Below are 14884 nucleotides of genomic sequence, written 5' to 3' on the forward strand. Positions count from 1 at the left end.
ACCGGCGATAGGAAACAATAAAGTAAGTGTGAGATGTTTTTCTTGATTTGAGGGCTGATCCACCTGGGCGATTTCGGCATATCCCTATCTTTAGTGATGCGGTTTTCAGGTTGAATTTTTCAAATATATAGAAAGAAATGACTAAAACGCGCCTGACAAACCGATACAGCGAGGACAGACCGGAACGATACGGTAATGGCCAAAATATTCACCAATCTCCAGATCTAAACAAAAGAAAATTCCTTTGGAATATGATGCTATTGAACTACAAGCATTTATCACCGTTCAGCATATTTTATGAAACTCAAATCAATGCGAGTTCTCCAGGTCTTCTAGGTGACGAAAATTTCGTTTGGTCTGAAAATAATAGGGCAGCCACTGAACGGCGAACAAAAATCGCCTAATGGCTTAGGCACCTATGATAGGACCAGTTAAATTGTGAGATATCTTTTAGTAAGTTTGTGGGGTGAGATAAATCTGTGGCTTCTTCGTAGTTCAACATTTCTAGCCTACTTGTCCTTGCGCGATTTTGGCCTGATCATCATCAGTGGAAATTTTTTTCAGGCAACTAGGGTTATGTAGTTGTATAAAAAAGACAATGCTGAGGTAAATAAAGCACAGACCAACCACTGAATTCGGCAAACAAAAAGCGTCTGAAGGCCAACGCATCTTTGGTAGGGTACAAAACGGTACATTGTGAGCTTTTTCGCGTTTTCCATCCACACTACTAAGGAAATAACGCACAGCCCAACCCCAAAGTTGGCGACTAAAACACGACTGAAAGACCAAAACAGACGGGATAGCCTGGTCGGACCGACGGAGAAACGCCTCTAGCATAAAACCATTGTCTTCACCCCGCAGACCTTAAAAGGAAACATTGCTTAAATATTTAAGTTGCTGAAAAAGAATCATTTTTCATAATTTACCAACATTTTAAAATGGAAATCAATGCAGGTTCTCCAGGTATGTTAGGGATTGACCTTGTTTGGTCTGGTCATCTCAGTGGCAGTTTTTTAAGGGTTATACGGGTGTATAAAAGTAACATGGTTAAAGCAAATGAAATATATATTAAACATTGAAGATGGCACCTACAACGCGTCTGACAGACCAAAAAACGATGATAGGCAGAGAAGAACGATAGAGAAACGTTCAATAACAGCATGTCATCACGCCGCAGACTTTAAGTTAAGACTTGTTTACTATTTAGTTCATCGGAATCAACGGAAGTTTTCGAGATCTGCTGATGAACCTTTCGTTTCGTTTGTCGATCATTCTAGTCTGCTTATCATCGCCATCATGGTCTAGCCAATTTCAGTGTTAGGCCCACCCCGAAAAAGCACCTGATAGACCAAACCAATGCAGATGGGAATAGGAGACCGAAGACGAACAACCTGCAGATGAAGAAATTGTGAAATTTCCTCTCCAAGTTTTCGGATTAATGAACCTGTTATTTGGTTTGTTTGTTATTTTAGGTTCATAAGAATCTAATAAGATTAAATTCATTTAAAACAGAATAAAACCAGATTATGGGACATGGAAATAAATGATAGATGTAGAACTTTCAGATCAAATAGCAAAGGAATTTCCCCACCAGGAAGATGGGAACCAAACTATAATGAAATGATTGAAAAAACTAGTTTTATTTCCATTGTAAAAATAAGCTATAAACTATGAAGTAGCTAGAAAATAGTAACAATGGGTAGTGGATCTTCCATCTTCATCTTCCACTTTTTGACGTTTATATATTGATTTCAGGCGGTAGAACAGTGATCTTGTCTGGACCAATTGGCCACCGATATGCTGCGACCACTTCCGTCGTGGTTCCGACCACCGCGTTCACCGGGCAACGTACGTACTTTACAGGTCCGAAAAAGGGTTCCGAGAATAGGCCGTCACCGGCTCATTAGCACTTCCTAGAGTTTTGAGGTTGTTTACCTTTGGTCGCGTCCCGGGCAAACGTGTCCTCGATATTTTTCGAGTTGCCCCGCGATTATAAAACGCGGCCGCCGTCAGTAGAAACGTTCCAGGTTGGGAAGACGTCTGGAGCCGGTGTCTCTCATTACTTGGCGCCCAGGGAGCCAAGGACGGGCCGCGGCATTTTCCCCCACGGATCCCGGCTCCTCCCTTCTACGGACACCTTTCGTCTTAACCCGATTAAATCTAACACGGACACGAGCCCGGTCCCAGTCTATTGTGCAAACTCGCCTTTTCTTTCTTTCGTTCTTTTTTTTACGTAACCTGTACATTTACACTTCCTATCTCTATGTATTTTCATAGCTAACGGTACAGCAAATAAACAGAGCAAACACTGAGCAATCATCGGTTTAGCTCTCCGAAGAAAACTATTCCCTTGTCAAAGAAAGTCTTCAAAAATGAAAAAAAAAAAAATAGAAAGTTCATTTGTGAACCTTTCGACCGAACCTTTGACTCACAAATAAAATATACTCAATAAGGATTTATCGTCCTCCATATTACGTATCACATTTTATAAGACCTCAATATCTAATCACAATTAAATCCAACAACACAATATTTTCCTCTTAATACAATTGTGAGATTTGTGGGCACTCTCAACACGACACGCAAGAATGGCACAATTACACAGAAGGCAAACACTTTGAGCCCTGAAGATGATCTCGATAAAGATCGAAACGTTGGCACGATAAAGAAAATGTTTTTCTGAAGCCTACATCACACCAGACCGCATCTCACGACTTCTGAATAACTGTGGGATTTTTTGATGGGATCTGCTGGGTGTTTAGGACGGGTCGTTTCCTATGATTGTGGCCCGCCTAACCTCGCTTTTTTGCTCCTTTTAGACTGACAGTTGTGAATTAAATTTAATTTCGTAAAATTTTGTATGAATGTAAATTACCGCGCAAACTGAACACTGAAGAATTTGACTTCTGAAAAATCTTCAGTGACTGGTCTGTGTAGCCTTTTCCCTTAAACATTTGGATAACCCCGAAGAAAAAAACTACCTCTGAGGATGATTCTGATCAGAACGGTCTATCAGCAACTTTTCGCTCTTTTTATCAGACCAATGGATAAACTACATGTGATTTGTCTTAGCCTCGATACTTTTGTATATTTGTATATACCTTAGAAACGAAAAACTACCCTTGGAGATGGCCAGACAAAAACAGCGAGGTAGACCAAAATGGTCAGAAACGACAGGTCCTTTACCCAGACGTCGACATCCTCCGTTGATTGCGAATTCATAAAATTTGTACTTCACCATCACTAAATTAATTGAAAAAATATGTCTTCTTGAAATCTTGGAGGTGATGAACCTGCAGTTTTGTGGTTTATCGAAAATTCTCGTATGGCTTTCCTCGCCGTTGTGGTTTATTACATTTCACTTTTCAAATATTTACTTTACGCCACACGATCCTTCAAAGGCAATGAGAACAATCCCTACAAGTGCACTAGAAACTCTGCTAAACCTACGTCGACTGGAAATATTTATACAAGGAGAGGCTAGGAAAAGCTCATTTCGGCTCCAAAAACAATTAATTTGGATAGGAACTAAACAATTCAGGCATGCAACTATAATTAACAAAATCAGACACCCATTCTTAGAAATGATACGGGAATCATTCTTCACAACATCCTATAAAGTCTGAACGGGTTATAAAGGAAAGGAACAACACAGGAGAGCATCAGATACAATGGTATAGTATACAGATGGCTCCAAAACAAACGAAGGAACCGGATCGGGTATTTACTGTACAAGTCAAAAACATGAGCCATCAAACTCAATAGGGAAGTACACTTCGGTCTTACAAGCAGAAATACATGCCATCAAAGCTTGTGCCCTAGAAAGTCTTAAAAGAGGTTACACTGACAAAAAAATCCTCATAAGATCTGATAGCCAGATAGCCAAACTGCCATTAAAGCATTAGCATGCAAAAGAATCACATGAAAATTAGTCAGTGAATACATCCAAAATCTCCAAAACCTGGGGAAACACAACAACCTGATGATATCTTGGGTACCAGGACGCAGGAGAATTTTGGGTAACGAAAAAGGAGACAGACTGGCCAGAGGAGGATCTGCAAGACCATAGGCCCTGAACCTATACTTGGGATAACAAAAACAAATATAGAATCCTCCCTCGCAGAATGGATCCAAGCAAAACAAAAGGAGAAGTGGATAAACTCTAGTGGTGCTAGACATAGTAAACTTATGATGAAACAACCCTCACCAAGACTGGCAAAATCACTGCTGCAACTGGAGAGAAACTCAGAGGATTGATAGGACTACTAACCGGTCGCTAGTAGACGGCCTCTGAGAAGACAACTACACAACATGGGCATATACAACGAAAATCCGATCTGCATATTATGTAATGAGGAGGAGGAAACAGCCCCCAATATCATCTTTGAATGCGAAGCAACAGCTCACTGGAGTTTTATCCTAACATACGAAAAAATCTGTGGGACAGTGGAATAGTAGAATGGAAGGAAACCCCAAACTAAACACTGCGAAATGACGCCAAGCGAAGGATCAAAAATAGCGAGAATAGGCCGACCGGACGATTTTTAACAAATCAGAAAAGGTTGTGTGAAGTATTGTCAAAATGAACCTATTAAAAAAACCATGATTTCCAATTCGAAATCCACACAGTAATACAACCTTTCACCAATACTTAACCAATTTAAGCTGCGGGCATTTTCTTTTTTTGTTTATTTTACTAATTCAACGTTGGATAAGGCCCAGTCACTAACCAAAATTTGATAAACTGAGAAACGGCAAAACAGGCGTCCGAAATAGCGAGAACATACGGACCAGGCGATAAAAAAAGACAAAAGTTCAACAACTCAGGCAGGTAAGACGGTGAACAATTACGTTTTTTACTGTTCACAAAAATAAGTAATTTATCAAGTATTTCAAATGAACTTGTTTTGCGAGAAGACGTAATAGCGACAGAATATAATAATAGTAACGACCTTTCACCAGTGATTAAGTTTTAAGCTCGGCCTGCCTGAATTTCAGGCAGATTAAGGACATTTTTGTAACGGAAATAACGCGGATAACTAAGTAACTAAATAGATTAAATAATTATAATTTAATTATAATTAAAAAAATCATAATTATAATTTAATCTAGACATGTTTTGCGTTCATAATTGATCATATTAATTATTATTTTCCCCCCGCTGGTGACAGTAACATTTTCATCACAACCAAGACCTGATATAGAAAGAATAATTAATTGAAATTAAAATTTAACTAATCACGAGGGAAACAATTCTTTTCAATAGTTACTACAAATCTACTGATTATTAGTTTTTAACCGCGTGCATTTCAGGATTATTTCGTATTTAAAACGATTAGAAAGCAAGAGAAATATCATTCAAGATTTGTCAAAATGAGTTTAAGGAATATTTACGTTTATTTTAAAACTAAAAGAAATCCGCACAAATTTATACGTCTGTAATATATATACTTCTGAAAGGATTGTCTGTGATCTCACCCCTTGTCAAAGGGTGAAGATAAGGTTGAAACGCGACGGATCAAAGTAGCGAGAATAAGCGGACCAGAAAGGTATTAAAATCTTGTCAAGGCGAAAATTTTTTAAGAAGAGGATAAACAATTCGATAAATTTCTAATCGATGGAATATTTTATCACTAATTTAAAAATATCCTAGAACGCAGAAGGCCCACCGAGAATACACAGGCCCAAAAGAGCGATCATTGCGGATCAGTTCAACATTTAAAAGAAGTTCATTTACCAGTGTTTGATTTCACGATTTTTCTTACAACAAAAAACAATTTTACCTCCTTACAAAAATAGACGTCAAATTAAGATACGGGTTTCAAAAACTATTGCCACTGTAATCGAGAGGTTCTGAAATTGTGCACACCTCGCAATTCTGCACTCAGGAGGGAAAAAAATGCAACCAGCGTCGTTTGATAACCGTGTCGACAGCTCATCAAAAACCCCGTGCGTTCCGGAAATAATCAATCACAAGGCGACGACAAGGCTGGAAAAGTAAGGAAAACAGCCTATGATTCAATTTTCTTGTCCTGGTGTCAGTTATAAAGAGAAATTATTTTTGAGGGTACACAATATTGCAGTAATGGCATGTGGTAAGTGGACAGATTTAAACAAAATTACAGCTTTTTATTAATTAAAGAAAATATCACTAGATGTTTGTAATCTAATAACTCCTCAGTTAAAGATTAATGGTTTAAAAAACTATAAAAATAGTCCTACCACATAAAAAGATAACTATACAAAGTTTCTGTTTACAGTACTTGGCACTTCTGGGACTGATTCGGTCTTTTAAAAAATTTGAAACCATTTATTAAAAATTTAATTATGTCAGTTTGTAGACACTTTTAAACTTGTTTTGCCCTGATGACTACCTGAAATATGCTGAAAGCTTGGCAGATAACAACTGACTTTGTTTTTTTTCTTCTAGAACATTTATTTATTTTAATAAGGTTGGGGGGGGGGCTGATGCAGAATTTTGGCAAGCCTTTCCTCCACTGCGACCTCCACTGTCGAGCCCCAATAGCATTAGCTATACCTTAAAGTGCTGTGTTCATTATATAACTGAGCAGTTTTCCTGGTGCATCTTAACGGACCACATTTGGTGTGAGGAATGTCCTACCAAGACACAAATGGTTAAGACGGCAGTGGCCGGTATAGAGGTCTATAATTTTCCTAAAAACCTGTGCGTTTGTCTAGTGTTTGAGTTTTCCTTTCTTAATCCATTTTTCCAGTTCCACCATAATTCCGGTACACCTCGTTGTGGTTCTAGTCCCATAGGTGAGAGGGCTGCCCTTTTTTTGGCTAGTTGGTCAGCTTGTTCATTTCCTTCTAAGCCTTCATGCCCGGGAAACTACTTTAAGGTTTCTTTTTAGGCGAGTCATTAGGCAGCCTAGGCACTGAAGACAAGTTTGGAGTTGAAAGCATACTAGTAACTTTAAGGTTGCCAGGCTGTCTGAGAGTACTCATATCTGTGCACTTTTCTTGCTTGGGAAACTGTTGGGGCTAGTCAAAGAGGCTGTAAGGACACGCCTTATGTCTATGCCTACTCCCTGTTCCATCTTCGATCTATCTATGTACCGTATTAAGAACCCTCCTTGAAAGTTTGGGACCACCTTTTTCCAAAGGTCTCTATTATCTATGTGTACTTGGAAGGATCTTTATCAGATACTGTTATAGCCATCTCATTTATTTTAATTCCATCTAGAATTTTGTGATGCCTCCTCTTTAGATCGGGTTTTATACTCTTGTATCGCAGGAGCCTGTTGACACTCTCAAAAGCCACCTTTTGTACATAAACATAGGGGTGGAAGGTCGAGTACTGTACTGGGGCATGCATTTTCCTTGGCATATTGGGACAAGCTCGTCTTGTACACTTTGAAGTTGATGTAGACCATACCGAGATTATTCGTCGATAAGAAATTTGGAAAAATCTTTTCCATCTTCGTTTTTTTTTGTTATTATTTCAAGTAGTCACAACAGATATTTTAATCTGGTTAAGGAAACAAATCTTAATGTAAGATTGAAAACTGATTCATTGAAATTTTTACCAATGTGGATATTCGCTGACGTTTGAAGATTGACAAAACCACAATTTTTTGGCTTAGACTATTGCAATCATTTTCTAACCACTTCAAAGTCTATTTTTTTTGGTCAATTTTTAATATTGTTTTAAAGTTTACGATGTGGTAAACCTGTAGCAAATACGATTCGTAATGACTATTCATGCCGGATTCGACTGTCATACTAATCAAACGTGATCAATCAGAGATAAACAGTAATTTACGGACCACTCGTCGTTCATCGAACGATGATAATTGGGTGATTAACTACCATATCGTAATACATATTTATCTATAAATCTATATATAAATTTTTAAAAAACTAGATAAACACATTTATCTAAATTTTCACCTCATATTTTTATTATTATTCGCTTCTTTCTTGTTCTTCTCTCTCTTTGATCTCCTTCTCCCTCCCTTACTCTCTATCCTTATTACTCTCTTACTCACTTTCTTTCTCTCAATATCTTATTCTTTCTCTCTGTTTCTAATACTCGCTCTCTCAATTTTCTTCTCTCTTTCTTACACTCTTACTCTCATTTTCACTCACGCACTCTCTTTCTTCTTTTTACTCTCTTACTCACTTTCTCGCTCTTAATATTTTATTTTTTCTTTTTGTTTCTAACTATCACTTACACAATGTTCCCTCTTTCTTTCTTCTTCTCTTACTCACTTTCTCTCCCTCAATTTCTTATTCTTTCTGTCTGTTTCTAACTCTCGCTCACTCAATTTTTCTCTCTCATCCTTACACTTTCACTCACTCACCCTCCCTCTCTTTCTCACTCTTTTTTACTCTCTTACTTTCTCTCCCTCAATTTCTTATTCTTTCTCTCTGTTTCTAACTCTCGCTCACTCAATTTCTCTCTCTCATCCTTACACTATCACTCACTCACCCTCCCTCTCTTTCTCTCTCTTTTTTACTCTCTTACTCACTTTCTCGCTCTTAATATTTCATTCTTTCTTTTTGTTTCTAACTATCCCTTACACAATTTTCCCTCTTTCTTTCTTATTCTCTTACTCATTTTCTCTCTCTCAATTTCTTATTCTTTCTTTCTGTTTCTAACTCTCGCTCACCCAATTTTCCTCTCTCTTTTTTGCTTTCTTACCCACTCTCTCTCTCACTCTCTCTCTCTCTCTCGTACTCTCTCTCTCTCTCTCTCCCTCCCTCCCTCTCTAATACTCTCTTACTCACTTTTTCGCTCTTAATTTTTTATTCTTTCTTTTTGTTTCTAACTAATCTAATCTCTCACACAATTTTCCCTCTTTCTTTCTTATTCTCTTACTCACTTTCTATTTCTCAATTTCTTATTCTTTCTCTGTGTTTCTAATTCTCGCTCACTAAATTTTCCTCTCTCTTTCTTACTTTCATTCACTCTCTCTCCTTCTCCTCTCTCTGTCTTTCCTCTCAACGTCTCTCCTTCCTTTGTCTTTCTTCTCACTGTCTCTCTCTCTCTCTACACTCTCTCTCTCTCTCTTTCTATCTCACACTCTTTCACTCTTCCTTTTTACTCGTCGTCTCTCTATCTATCTACTTATCTAGATATAAATCTCTTTCTCTATATTTCTTTTCCTCTCTCCCTACCACTTACTTTCTCTTCCTCGTTTCTCTAGCTTAGATCTATATCACATTATCTATCCGTTGACATTTTAATTTCAATTTCTTTTATAAGATAGATAAGGTAATACATATTGCTTAAAGGATTTAAATTATTTATAATCAACATGTACTTATATTTCACTGAAATTTCTATCTAATTTGGAAATAAACAAAAAATTGTTTTGTAGCAATTACTTTGCTGGTCGTGATCATCGGGCTGGACATGCTTGACAGGATGGTAAATAAAATAATTTACGGTAATTATATTTTTAATGCTGAAAGAGTTTGCATACCGGTGTACACTGGCATCTGATGCAGTACATGATGCCGAACGGAGGTCCCAAGTCCGCAAACCAAGTGCTCCCCAGCTCTCTCACTTCCCTCCCGTGCTGACATTCTGAAACGAAAAAAGGAACATTATAATAATTATAATTCAAGAGTAATAATAGCCCACGGGATCGAGACAGTTATCCTTGTCTTCCCGGAAAACATTCCTGGCTCCATTGACTTTTTTATTTATAAAGCAATTAATATTAGTTCGCCTCGGCAAGGATTGTACAAAATGTGGACAAGCTGGGCTATTCTGTTGGATAAATAGAACGCCCCTTTTGTTCACACCTCTCGCGATTCTGGCACTTATTTCGGGTTTACTTTTTACTTTCATAAATTCAAACTCCACGTGAACAACAATCTGATAAATATGGAAAAGTTGAGAATGTACAACCCGCCATCATCCACCCCTAGGGACAAAGTCATTTTATGCTGAATATACAAAACTGCATAATTTTTCCCTACCTAAGATTGTCACGTACAATTATTTAACTAAAGCTGTTTACTCTCGCAGACTGACTGGCAAATTCCTGGATTCCCTAATTTGCAACTCTTGAAATGTTTGAACTATTTCTGAACCGAACGTGGAAAACTGACCAAGATGAGTGACGAAAATTGGATAGTTCACTTAATATGGTAATTTTCGAAATTAATCGTATAATCCACGATGACGAGCAGACCAGTATAATCAATTTTTAAATACATAAAAAAACAGTAAAATTATTATTTGTGTGGTGAATTTAGCTCCAGTACAAGGAACTAAGGAGAGATACAAAATGCAAACAACACAATACCAAAGGAATTGCCTAAATTTTTATGAACAACAACGAAAATAGGCGGACCTGGATGGCGTTTAGAGCCAGTTTTAAATAATGGTAAAACAGGTAACAATTTTTAGTTCAACAAACTAACAAGTGTTGCTCAATTCCAGGTTATCCTCGCTGAGATGGTCTCTCGTATCGACATTTTACCATCTGAAGCGTTTGCTTGGTGACGATGCCACGGCCTACTTATAACCCTGACAAAAACTACAGTTTCATCAACTTGCATATCCCATGGTAAAAATTTCACAATAAACACGAATATACGAGAGAAGTGTAATTGTTATATGGAAAAATCTATATTTGGTCAGTTTTGCTGTTATGCTTGGTGTTTCCAATAATTTTGCCCACCTATCTTCCGTAATTAGATTTGACAGACATATTGGGGCTTCTCTTGTCATCTTCAGTTTTGCGTCAGGGATTGACAAACTAATAAAGCAAAAATATATATACCAAAAATGACGGAAAACGATCAAAAAACTGATTCACCACCCCGCCGACTTCGAGAATATCACACAAATGACCACCAACCCCAATAACGGAAAATCTGGTCCGAAAAAACTGTAGAATACTCACAGACCAACCGGTAAAACAATTAGAACTCTGAGTATGTTTGCACATTGCGTTATGAAATGGTCAAATACCTTGTACATAGGTAAAGGTTTCTCGAAAAATACAAAAATTCTTCTGAAAAATAGCAAAGACAGGCGGACGGCGTTGATCAGATTTACTTGATCTTTTGAATCACCAGCTGAGAAAATAGAAAACGTTATGTAGGTTTGTTTATTTACATGGCAAATCAAGTGATGCCGATCGCGAACATACATGCGAGACTTGGGTGAGAGTAAACATGCAGACATTCTCCCAAACGACCAAATTGTATAGCGATATTGAAATTAATCGTTTTTCATAAAAAATAATTATTGATATTTGGCGTCTCGTTAAATTTTTAAATTTTTTATTAAATCTATAATTCATTCTTTATCGATTGTACACCAAACAATCTCATCCGCCATCCTTTCTCATTTGGAATAAGATCAAAATAAAAGTAATTTTTGTCACAATTTAATCTATGCTTTGTTAATTAAGAAAGACCATGGGGACTTGAGTTTCAATGGTGAAGTCAGGTGCTCGGACTTGAAACGAAAACAAGCAGTAACTTTCGCGGTCTTTCGACTAATGCGCATGATTTGTTGAAGTCTTGCATTTTCAGACGAAGAAATTGGCAAAATGGCGAAGAATTTTTGTAATATTTGCAAAAAAATAAACATATCAAATTATAATGTAAAAATACGCTCGAGAATACATAAATAAGTTGAGGCTTATGACATAAAGTCAGTAAATTTACTTTTACACGGCACCCAATCGGGACAGCGTAAATGGACCAATACACTATTGCGCAATAAACGAATGAAAAACAGCGAGACTAGGCGGAAACTAATCATTAGTAATAAAGCTGAAGGCAGTCTACGTCAGTAAATTGGAGGTACCGTTACATGCTTAAAAATTCGAAAACGATTTAAAAACAAATCACCCCTGTCCCTGTATTTTCATCGAAGCACATGGTTATCGGGCATTATCAACCGGATATACGGATAAAATTAACCGGGTAGGGACAAGGATTATAACACGTCGTACCCATTATCGCAGAAGCCAAAAATAGAATTTGTCGGTTTGAGGAAGAAAAAACAGAACAGAAATTTATATTGCAAAAAAGTAACATAAACCTATCGTTTTCAGGGCTATCATAGAAGTAAACAGCGATAAAGTTATTATTGTCTTTATTGGCCGAATTTGTCCTTGATTCGTTGGGGATATTGCAAAGCGAAATCGTGATCACCCACACGTAACAAAGAAGAAAGATATGCCACTTTTTCGGGCAAAATCCTCTCATTATCCCCCCTCGGGGAGTTGGATTTTTGGGAATCCGGCAATTAAATTGATCGTAAATAATTCACATCCTGAGGAAAGGTCGTAGTGCGGGGTCGCCGATATCAGCCGAATTCTACAGGGTTTCAGGGCCAAAGGAAAAACAGACGAGTCTTAAAAATATGACGAAAATTTTAAATCGTTATCGTTGTTTGTGCCCGGTTCTGAAATCATTCCCGATTTTTCTGTCTTTCATTTTATATTTATCAAAGCCTATTACCTACTTACAAAATAGTTCATAAAAACTAAATTTTACGCAAAGAATCATATATATATATATATATATATATACTAATTTAAGTGTTTAATGATTTCTTTTAATAAAAGAATAATATAGTTTTTGCTATTCAGTACTTAATTTTACGTCAATATAATCGATATCAACCTTATTGTTTTAAAAAATAGTTGAGCTTGCTGAGGATGAATTCAGGCATTTTCCCCTTACAAAAAAAACGTCTCGGATATGTAACCTAACCGTCCGTAAACCTAACCCTAACCCTAAAGATAATCTAATCTACCCCTAACCTTAACATAACGCGTCCCTCGAACTCTAACCTTATCTAACCTAACCTAACCTCAACCCCTATCAACCCTAAAATATTATTTTCAGAAGAGTAATTGGGGAAAGAAAAAAATGCTTATATAGAATCTATTGATACAATGCTTGAATTTTAATTTTACAGATGTGAAAATCAAGCAATAATTTTAGAATCTTAGCGTTATTCTTTTGGTCAAAAAACAAGAATCTACCGACTTCCACTCAAGTCAGATAATTAAGACCTAAACGGAAACTGACTTGAAATCTCCAAACAGGACTTCAGAAACAACCGGTTAACAGAGGGTTTAGATAACTAGGAAGAAATTTAGGACATGAATTTCTTTTAACTGTTAAAACTCAACTAACCCTACTAAAGACAAGCTACTGTGAGCACTATGGACATGCCGTGGGGTTTCACCTTGCGAATTCTGCCAATTCCTGGACGATTGTCAAAACTCCTTAGTACGTCCTTAACCGTCACAAGGACTCAACTTCCCTTTTGTTAGGAAAGTGGTCAGATGTTCCCATGGGTGTTCAGATCCATGAGGATTTTTAACGTCCGGATATATCCCCGAGAGAACTTCTAAGACGTCCAGTGTTCTCAAAAAGAACACCAGGAAGATTTTACATGCGTGGACTTGTCACATTCCTTGGCTAGCGAGTTGGTTCAATGCTAACCAAGTTCAGAAGGTCCCTAAAAAGGGCACATCGATACATGTGCCTTGAAAAGCCTTTGAGCCGTAGAGAGAAGGCACTATCTCCGACTCCGGTTGGCCGGTACCCTCCAGCTAAGGTACAATTCGCAAACCACGACCAGCAAAGTGATCAGATACAGTTTCATGCCTCACCAAGCCCTCTATCCATTCTAACCCTATGGCAACTGTCTACACTTTTCTATCAGAGAACCCGCCCTATCGCCTTAATTACCTTAATTGCCTCGAAAATTTTGTTTTTATATATTTTTGTGGATAAAAGTACAATAATATTTACTGTATTTGTATAATATGTTGTATGTGTTAATTACGTTTTAATAAAAGGCATTCGGAGAATAGAAAATATTTTATAGAGCCGAAGGTCATGTGTTCGAATCCCGCTTGTAACTAACTTTTTCATTTCAATCAAGACCTTACGTAAAAAGAATAATTAATTGAAAGATGATTTAGCCAATTAGACCATTAAAAATAAATGGATTAATATTTTATAGAATTAAAATATTATAGCAATACTTGAGAGGTAATGAATTTTTTGATATAATAATGAATTGGGAATAAAGAAGAACAGAAATAGAATATTTGTTCTATAATAAACTTTACAGAACAACGGAATTTCAAAGACTTTTCAGTTTAAAACATCAGATGATTTTCTGCCTATCAAAATTCCATGTAAAATGTACGAAACAACAATGAATCTTAAGGATGATGATGTTCCCTCTAATTATTCGAAGATCGTGAGATTCGGTCTGGTGTGACGGAGGTTTTAGAAGAACATTTTCTTTATCGTTCCAACGTTTCGATCTTTATTTAGATCATCTTCAGTGCTCCACAGTGTGTACTCTCAACACGACACAAAAGAATGAGACAAATACGCAGAAAACAAACACTTTGAGCTCTGAAGATGATCTCAATAAAGATCGAAACGTTGGCACGATAAAGGAAAATGTTTTTCTAAAACCTACTTCACACCACATCGCATGTCACGATCTCCGAATAACCATTGACTAACGGTCACTAAGCACCACACGTTTCCTCTAATAATAATTTTTCTTTTAATTGATAGAAAAGAAAAACAAATTGTATCAATTTAGTCTCCAAATCTGACTCAACGAGCGATAGTTTGATATTTGTCAATAAAGTTCTTCTTGTGCATGTACTCAAGTTATTTAAGACAGGTTCTAGTCAATGGGTTGGTGTGATTTTTAATAAGACGTCTTATTTAACTAGCTTAATGTTTTATTTATTGTGAAATGTCATGCTATCACCTTGCTTCATGTCAAACAATTCAATTTCATTAGTTATATAGGTCTTTTTAAAGTCAGGAATTGAAAGTGTTTGTTTTCATTACAGAATAACGTCATCATTGACGCAATTTATTTCCATACAATCTCGCT

General features: G+C 36.9%; 1 protein-coding gene and 1 long non-coding RNA gene across 10 annotated transcripts in view; one reads left to right on the forward strand and one right to left on the reverse strand.

Annotated features, from left to right (window-relative positions):
• Positions 1–14884, reverse strand: part of LOC106662189 (dorsal-ventral patterning protein Sog) — a 74747-nt gene that overhangs the window by 29951 nt on the left and 29912 nt on the right. Inside the window, exon 2 of the mRNA XM_014386062.2 lies at positions 9453–9556. Within this exon, the coding sequence (XP_014241548.1) occupies positions 9453–9556 (104 nt within the window). The remainder of the gene's footprint in view (positions 1–9452; positions 9557–14884) is intronic.
• The window catches only part of LOC106662190, a 31327-nt gene that overhangs the window by 2657 nt on the left and 13786 nt on the right, over positions 1–14884 (forward strand). For 5 of the 9 annotated variants that reach the window (XR_001339849.2, XR_002909944.1, XR_001339850.2 and 2 more), the window contains exons 2-4: positions 10004–10125; positions 10234–10364; positions 10421–10547. This is a non-coding gene — a long non-coding RNA (uncharacterized LOC106662190). Of the gene's footprint in view, positions 1–1755; positions 1849–4249; positions 4832–9341; positions 9417–10003; positions 10126–10233; positions 10365–10420; positions 10548–14884 lie in introns of those variants that run through there. The other 4 variants (XR_001339855.2, XR_001339852.2, XR_002909945.1 and 1 more) reach the window with 4 other exon arrangements.

The sequence above is a fragment of the Cimex lectularius genome, unplaced genomic scaffold (genome assembly GCF_000648675.2).
Source record: "Cimex lectularius strain Harlan isolate CLEC.00 unplaced genomic scaffold, Clec_2.1 scaffold51, whole genome shotgun sequence".
In the NCBI taxonomy this organism is placed as follows: domain Eukaryota; kingdom Metazoa; phylum Arthropoda; class Insecta; order Hemiptera; family Cimicidae; genus Cimex; species Cimex lectularius.